Below are 9359 nucleotides of genomic sequence, written 5' to 3'. Positions count from 1 at the left end.
CGAAAGGTAGTTTTAGGTCGTCATGGCAACCGTGCTTGTAGAGCCTTGAAAGAGTAGTGATATACAGTTTCTAATTTTGATCTTCTTTCTTTGTGGTTACAGAGTATATGAATCTGTATGTATAGATATCATCTACTTGGTTCAATATAGTTTATATCTTGAATTTATTTCAAAATTCATTTTCCCGATATCTCGTCTTCTTGCCTTTTACTTCCTCCAAAATATCTCACTGCTACTGTTCAAATGAATGGACTACAAATACAGTATAAATGGACTGATAATGCCGTATAAGATCTCTCTATGGTGATACTCTATATAGGAATAACCTCCATGTATAAAAAAATAAAAAGAATAAAAAAAAATAAAAAAGGTCTAAACTTGGACCAGTTATAAATAAGAATAAACTTCACATTGTAATAAGTTATAATTTTACTAGGTCCCATCTTAAGGAATTTGCCTCCATGTGTAATAATTATCAGTATATTGCAAAAAACACATACTATGTTACATTCAAGGTATAAGATGAAATAAAATATTTATCTAAAGTTGTTTGGAAAAAAAAAATATATGCTATGTTACATTAAAGGTCTAAGATGACGTTGCATATTTCCAACACTACAGACACATGGACTAGTTTTTTAAACCATGTCTATTTTTATTTTTATATTTTTAAACAATGTCTATCCCTTGGATTTGACATGCTCTTATTAATTATTAACGTACTTCATACTTTACCCCGATTCCACTTGCACTAAGGATAACTAAGTCAAAACAATAAATTTTATAACTACAACTCTGTTAAGTTATTATAACCTCCTCTTAGCAATAAAATTAGTTTGGTCCCAACATTATGACTATAAAGAGGTTTACTGCATATTTTTCAATGCGTTAGGATGAAAACAATTAGCACATAGTGCACCTTTTCCCTCATGCGTGCACTCCAAGCATCATTCCTACTTGGACGTTGATCAAGGGTACCAGCAGCAGAGACACCTGGAGAGGGAACTGCTGCTGTCCTGTTGAGCAATGGCTGTCGGGTTTGCCGCCTTGAACCTGTGGACTCATCATCACTATCATAATCATAATTTGCTGGTCTGTTGACAGCCCTCACAACAAGCGCCAACAAAAATACAAGCGCCTGCAATTTCATAAGCCCCTAGTGAATGAAACGACTAGTAGATAGGAAGAAACGAACACACAATAGGTTTCGCCTGTTCAGCTTCCAACACTTTTGCTAATTAAAGTCAATCTTTGTTCCCGAAAATTGAAGCATTTCAAATCAGGGACATGCTGATTTCCCCCCACAATGTATGTGACAATTATTAATGCAAAGATACATTGGAAACAGTCCATAAGATAACACAATAGTCAGATATTGTTGGATGGAGGCACTTGAATGGGCCTGAAGTTGAATTGGTGTGACTGGATTGATTGCCATAAATTTGATAATGATACTGGATTGCGGATTATTTTCTTGAGAAAGAAATCTTTCAAAAGTGATTGTGAAGTAAATGCTAAGGACATAACCTGTGCTAACGCTCTAATGCATGAGTCAGAGATAGAGAACTGCAGAAAAGGGGGTATTACATTATTAGTTCAAATATTGGAATGCTATCAGGACACAATGTTAATATCAAAATTTCAGTGAACACTAAGGATGTTTGGTGGGAATTAAAATTAGAATATTTATTAGATTGTGATAGAAGTTTTTGAAATGTGTGATTAAAAAGTTGTGGAACCCATAAAAGATGTGATTAGGGTAAATAGGACAAAACATCCCTACCCTTCAATGTTATTGTGCAAAACGTCTTTACCTTTCATTTTTTGGTATTTTCACCCCTATTTCCACATTTCATTGTGCAGAAGGTCCTTTTCATCAATTTTTGACGATTTCATCCTCCTATTCAAATGAAACAAAAAGAAAAGAAAAGAAAAAATAAAAAACTAATTGCAATTATAGTCCCAAATTTTCAAAAATTACAAATCTGTCACAAATATAACCACCCAACCACTTCCAAACTTTTCCTTCCAATCCCCATTCTCTCGTCTACCATCCACTTCCAATCCCCCAAACCAAGTCATTAACAACACTCACCTACTAAAATCAAATGACTTCATTTTACTGTAAATTTGTATTAGTTATTTCAATTTCTGATTATTGTTTTGTGGGTTTAATGCGGTGGTGTTGAAGAAATTGAAAAAGCAAAGGGAAGTTAGCCTGGAAAAAACTAAGGTTTGGAAGGAGCCTCCAGATAGCAAGTACCGGAAAGTTCCAGTTTGTTATTATCTTTCCAGAAACGAGCAGCTCCAACATCCCCATTTCATGGAGGTTCCTCTAAACAAGGCCTCTCTCTCTTCTACCGTCCACTTCCCAATCCAAATATTAGTCTATCTCCCAAGAAACTTTTCCTTCCAATCCACACTACTGATACTAGAACTAAACACCTTTTCCTCTTGCATGTCCTCAACCTTGTCAATTTCATTATCCGGAGTTCTAATAACTACAAAACCCATTTATTTGTTGCAATTTCACCTAATACTTGTGCAACAACGCTTTTGAAAATAGGAGCCCGAATGAATCTTTGGATTCAACATGGGCATTGCAGCTTTTATGGAAATTCCTTTGGAATGGGGTCTTTTAAAAGTGGGGAATGTATTTAGCAAGGCTTTTGCTTCCATGGCTTTATTTTTCTGTATTTATTTCTTCAAGTGAGACAATTTACACAAACTATTTTATGGATATGGAAAATGTAAAATTGGAAACTTACAATTACAGGACTACGGTTGGGTGGAAGTGGTTTTGTGGGGTGCAAGTGGTTGGATGGCTATAATTGTGACTGATTTGTAATTTATTGAAAATTTGGGATTATAGCTGCAATTAGTTCTTTTTTTTTATTTTCTTTTTGTTTTATTTGAATAGAAGGGTAAAATCATCAAAAATAGATGAAAATGACCTTCTGCACAATGAAGGTGAAAATGCCCAAAAATGATATGTATGGATGTTTTACACAATAGCATTGAAAGGTAAGAATGTTTTGTGCTATTTACCCATATGGTTAATATTGATTGTTTAATTTCGACTTAGATTAAAATCTGATTTTAATCTAAACCAAACAGGCGATAAATCATTATTCTCGTACTCTGTCTGTGAAAGATGGGAAAAACACAAATACATGCACGATTCATGAGAGGAAAGAAGTTATTATGCCATTGTAGAAGCAAGTGATCGCAATAAATCAATGTTGATGACGATTGTAAAGTAAAATACATCCTGGGAGGGCGGCCCTTACCTCCAATATAACAGCACCAAGAGTAACCCATCTGATAATTTTCCAGTGCTTATCCATAAAATCATATATCATATCAAAATTTCCAGTTTTGTCAGTTGGAATTGCCTGTAAGATATATTTGTTGTAATCAAATTCAAAAACTAATATGTTTGTAATTGAAGGCATCGGTTATAAGAACTTGCCTCCTTCCAGCTTTTGTCAAAGAACATAAAAGCAGCACATCCCAGTTCTATCAAGATCAACAAGATCACAAATATTGAATACTTCATTACGTTAAGGAACCCAATCATCCTCGTGAAGAAGAAAAGATGTATATCAATGAAAATTTTCTCAATGAAGATATCAAACTATAGCTTCCCATATGGTTCCTAAAAATGCAATTTGTTAGCTGGAATGGTCTCTGTCGGGCCGAAAATAGCATATTTGCTCAAGATGGCCGTTATCAGACTGCATTTACAAACTTAAGATTGACAGAAGAATGACAAAAGTAAGGCCTCATTATTCAGAATGAAATCACCATTAGCATACTAGGCTACCAGTATAACAACCAAATTGAATACATGTAGCACAACCCTGCCATTTTAAGTCCAATTCACTTGTATACAGTCATGTAACAAATTATTTTTTTGTTTCTTTTTTCCTTTTACCTTGTTGAGAGCCGAAAATTCCTTCCAACATCTACTTACTTACATAAGAGATTATCTTAATATATAGTAAGGATACACAAGTCAGGCAGCAACCATTCCGTAGAGTGGCACCAATGCAACCGCAACAAGAAATGACGACAAGAACTACTCCAATTCCTATAAATAAATATATGAACCTGCACGAAGCAAATGTGATGGTTAACACAATAATCCGTGCGAAAAGAATTTAATTAACAAATTTTAAAAAATAATTCCAGTGCACGTAACAGATTAATATGCTCTGCATAGCACAAAATTAACCCCATAAGACAAAATGAAGGAGGCTCAATGCATAAAGCAGTTAATGCATCACAGGCACAGGATTGCCATCTTTGATCATCCTCTCATGTAGGAATTTGATTTTGTTGGGTGATAGTATACAGTGTTCGACTCAGCTTTAGGAAGGTGTATGCATTAACTTAAACACCCCATTATCATTCCCTTAGGGTCCTCAGCTTCCATACAAATTCCAAACACAACTCCTTTCCTCCCATGTCGGGGGCCTACAGGAGGATACTTCTGATATGGATAGATAACTGAAATATAGGAAAAGGACCAAACACTGGGAATGAAGTTTTCTTACAACATGTTTATTAGGGTTGACACTCCAGAGAAATATGCAATATAGTAAAACAACCGCCTTTAAATTCACTATGCCTACTATACACATCAATATGCTTATAATATTCATTACTTACAACAATAATTTGTCTTCACTGTGAAAAACATGAATATGATCGACAGAGAGTGAGCTGGAGCACCTAGACTTTATAAGAAGGCACGGGCATAAGAAGGGGTATTTAGAATTGGTAGTGAAATTAATGACGTAATGTTTTGTTTCTAAGCCTTACCTAATCGACAAGCACAACGCTAGGAGACAAATCAAGAAACAACACTTCATGTTATAAAATCTTAAGTAATAAGTTGGAACCAGTGACAAATTCAGGATTTTGAGTCAACATGGGCGGCCATTGATTGTCGACCGTCGACCGTCAACCGCAATAAATTATTAAGAGCCCGTTTGATATCCTTTTTTTAGTAAAAAAATGCATTTCGAAATAGTGATTTCATGGAAAACGTGAGGTTAAAAATAAGGAAAAAGTTTTGAATTTGCATGTAATATTATTTTATTGAAGAATGTATTGTTAAAAATAAAATAGATAAAAATATATTTTGAAAAAAATAAAAATAAAACAAAGCCTAAAATTTAAATATAACAATTATTTTGTTCATATTGAACATATATAATTCTATATAATTCTGTTATAAGAATAAATCGTACATTCACCAAATGACATTGTTGCCAAATTTCGTATAATTTAAAGGAAAAGCATGATTTTGAATCTTTATAATTTTATTAAACCCAATAAATGTAATATATATTATTTTGTTGAATTAAGTGTCAAAAGCAATAGATGTCAGAGTGGCCAAGCTTTCAATGATCAGAATAGGAGCTCATGGTTCGAATCTCATCCAACTCTTTCCTATTGCATTAATTTTGGTAGAAATTGTAAAACTAAAAAATTTGCAAAATAAATTGGCTGTGAAAAGATTCGAAATTGGGACTTACAAAACGTAAATGTAAGATCTTACCATTACAGCCAAAAGGAGAGTCCGAAAGAAGAAAGAATTATCAGTTATATAAACTAAAACCTTAATCTATTGTCAGCCAAAAAAAAAATGCTTCCGGGGATCCAACTAGGGCGGCCGCCCTAACTCGCCACTACCTAGATTTGCCACTGGTTGGAACATTCCAAAGAAATTAGAAATGGGGATATCCGTTCTGGTAATAAGAGGTCATGTTTGACCTTAAGCTTGTTACTCAAGAAAATTTCACTAAGGTATCAAATGTATTCTACAAGAAAAAAGGAGCGAAGATGGTGCAACTCTCCACGGCCGCTCCAATGAAGATATAAAATGACTGGTGTCTGAAAGTGCTTGATTGATGAAGGAAGATTCAGTGTTCAAGGGTCAAATTGATCTCATTGCTAACACATGCATGGGTGGTTTGATGAATAGGAGTGCGATCTTTCACAGAAACTTAATCTGAAGAAGATATCTGATCGTGTGAATCAAGAAAAAGGTCCTATAACATCTCCCCATACAAGAAGTTGCAAAGACGTAGGAAAGGAAGGCATTACTGAATATAACACCTAGTCGTAGTGCTGGGTAAACTGCAGGCCTGATTTTATCAAATCTAGAATTTATGTTAAGACGAAGCTGTGATCCATTGACTAATGCCGCAAAAATGAGTTCATAGATTTGATTTTTGCTTTTCCTGATCTTGTTTATTTATTAACCTTTATATTGGTTGTTCTGGTAATGATTCTTGAAGGCCTTTTAGTTGACATTTTCAAAAACTATCATGATAGCCTCATTGAAGAGTTAGCAAGTAGCAGGAGAGCACATTATAGGATGGCAAAAGGTGATGAACTAGGGTTGAAATTTATACTGTAAAGATAAGAGAAGGCAACCCAACAACCGATTCAACAGTCAGATAATGCACGACAGATGAAGTTATTATTCATGCAAGGAACCAAACCATAACATGTCTTGCTGAGAGCGAATATAAATTGGAAAGGGCACAATTCTTCAAAATAGCTTTAGTCATTGGATTCAAAAGTTAGAATGAAAGCCTTCAATCTTTCATGTATATTTCATGAGGCATCTTAGTCCAAAATAGAAAAGAGAATTTTCTAAACACACTTCTGTCTCTATATAACATCTTGATAGGAACTGCTAAACAAGATTTATCATAGCCAGGAGCAAAGCCCCAAGGGAAAGGTCAGCTGAACGAAGCCAGCTAAGGAATAAGAGCTGGGGAAGAGCAGGAGAGCAAATTGGACCCTCTGAAAGGGAAAAAGTAACGTAAGGAGTTTCAGGTTCTCTCTGGGCTTTTTCTTGAACCGGCTTGAAGTGGGTTCGGGTTTGGAAGACAGACTACTATATAGTCCGGGGATGAAAATGACAAGAAAGGGGGATAGTGGCTTGGGACCCACAACGGTTCGAAATCAGTTACTTGTAACATATCCAGACACAGAAGTAGATTCTATTGATCCGTTTGATACCATACTGTAGGATACCATTTACTTAATGATTAGATGAAAGCACTGGCAGATCAAAACGTGTGGGAGGAGGCAATCCCTATACAGCTAGACCTCTTCCCCCGAAAATCCGAGCACACATATTGGGTCCGTCACCAGTAGAACAGGATAAAAGTTATTTCCAGCAATATCTCTGAATGAGAACCACTGACAGAAGATCTCCTATCTACTAATCAGTTGTATAGTAGAACGTGCTCAGATTAGATTGTTACTTCAGTAGAAGAGTATCATGTCTCTGTTGTAACATCAAAAACTAAAATAAGAAGAAACAAACGAAAAAGAAAAATTCTCATCATTTCAGACAAAAGGCGAAAAGGATACAAATAAAATAAGAAGAGTAAGCACTTCCATCGACAAGCAGAAAAGGAGGAAACATCATGAAGGAATATATGAATTGGTGCATGAAAATCATTAACTGTAACACTTCTCACAAAGTTCTATAATGACAACTTCCAAAATTAGAAACGCAAAATATAATCATAACCGTATATTTCTCCTCAAGGTCTCGTTCAAAAACATACTTTTCACTTACTGTTGAACTAAAACTTAATTTCACTCTCAAAAAAATGAAGAGAATCACTATTTGTTGCTCTAAAGTGCTTGTTTTAGCTCTCTCGCTTTCTAAAACATAGTTAACATATAATACGAAGTTCTTATATTTCTTTCAACACTATTTCACCACACCTTGATGCATGTTAAATATAACATAACACATTGACTAAAGAAATACAAGCACTTCAGAATTATTAATAGCTTTGATACACAAAAGTAAAGCCAGCACAAATAGGTGTCATACCAAGCTTTGGGGAGCTTATCGAAAATGCTATCCAAAGACACAGCCATGAGCATCGGGCGACCTAACTGGATCAATTCGCCACTCGAATGCATATTTGGATGATTGCCGGAGGATGCAGCATTCTTATACTCTACAAAGAGGAATATTCCATATCCAACCATGGCCAGACCCACAAGGGCTAACAAGAAGTTCATCAGCTTCAAGAGGCACTCCAAACACCCCTTACATGCCATTTTCTAGTTCTAACTATGATATGTCACCCTTTATAAAGCTGGTACTTGAATTGTCCCTTCTAGTGCATAAACTTAACTCCTCTGTTTCATACACCATAAATCCACAAATAAATACCTCGTGAATAAAATAATTAGTTAAGAAAAGCGCAAAAGACTTTAGCTTAAAAGGGTCTTCTTTTAATTCAATATATATTAAAATGGTTATCTACATATATCAATCTATTCTTTCAAGAAAAAAATTAAGACTTTTATCCAAGAATCCTTGGCAGCAAATATTTTCTGTCAGAAGAAAAAAAAAGCCCATAAACAGGGCAACAGCATAACAGGAATTAAGGGGAAAATTATCGGTGAGGGATGAAATACTACATACTGCAGAAGAATACTCTATTAAAAAACAAAAAAGAAGAAAAAAGGCACGACAACGAATATAAATTCAGCTTGGAGTCAAGAACTGATCTGTAGTATAGACTGTATAGTAAATATTCGAAAATGAAGAGGAAAAGCTTACAATCGCGAGGCTATGATTTCTAGTAACAGTATCAAGAACTGATTTGTAGTATATAAAATATTCGAAAATGAATAGGAAAAGCTTACAATCGAGAGGCTATGATTTCTAGTAACAGTAGGTCAAAACCTTTTGGATTTCAGTAGATACCTATAAACAGAGAGAAGATGGTGGCGTGGGCCGGTGGGGTTCGCGAAGGAGCGGTAAATACATTATACAATTATAAAAGTTGATTTTTTTAAAAGACGTGAATATTCTTTCACTTAATAATAAAAATCAAATACTTTCTACATTTCTTATATCTGTTTACTCTAATACAGATAAATAAAGCAGTCTTATCCTTTATCTGCAAAAACTAAAAAATTTATCAAAATAAAGTCAAAAAATTTGTGGGCATCAATCTCGTCGGTTCGGTAAGTTTATATACGCAAATTTAATCTTGTTTTTGTTAAATTATCGTATGTTTAAATTAATAAATTATATTTCGACATTTAATGATTAGTAGATAAAAAAATTTAATAGATCTGTAATTTTTCAAGTATTTGACTGAAAAAAATTCATCTGCACATTCATGCCGGCACTGATGAATCGACTGTTTGACTGTCTATTAAACAGTCGAAAAATAATCTTCCAAACAGCGAACTGTTTTGCCGACTGTTTGATCGGCTGTTTGTCAACTATTTTTTCCCCTTTTTGAGGTTATTTTTATTGCTGTTGATATTTTTCTTGTAATTAAAAATTCTTT

The 9359-nt window shown here is 34.4% G+C and overlaps 1 protein-coding gene across 1 annotated transcript in view; it reads right to left on the bottom strand.

Annotated features, from left to right (window-relative positions):
• LOC111389903 (tobamovirus multiplication protein 2A-like) overlaps positions 1–8814 on the bottom strand; it is a 15249-nt gene extending 6435 nt beyond the window's left edge. The window contains exons 1-6 of the mRNA XM_023014887.1: positions 8704–8814; positions 7877–8190; positions 4014–4113; positions 3473–3553; positions 3291–3395; positions 920–1138 (exon numbers count right to left, since the gene is read on the bottom strand). Coding sequence (XP_022870655.1) covers positions 920–1138; positions 3291–3395; positions 3473–3553; positions 4014–4113; positions 7877–8109 — 738 coding nt within the window. The 5' untranslated portion in view covers positions 8110–8190; positions 8704–8814. The remainder of the gene's footprint in view (positions 1–919; positions 1139–3290; positions 3396–3472; positions 3554–4013; positions 4114–7876; positions 8191–8703) is intronic.
• Between the last annotated feature and the right edge of the window lie 545 nt (positions 8815–9359).

This window comes from Olea europaea, unplaced genomic scaffold (genome assembly GCF_002742605.1).
Source record: "Olea europaea var. sylvestris unplaced genomic scaffold, O_europaea_v1 scaffold630, whole genome shotgun sequence".
NCBI classification, from domain to species: Eukaryota; Viridiplantae; Streptophyta; class Magnoliopsida; order Lamiales; family Oleaceae; genus Olea; species Olea europaea.
This window is presented reverse-complemented; position numbering and strand designations above follow the sequence as displayed.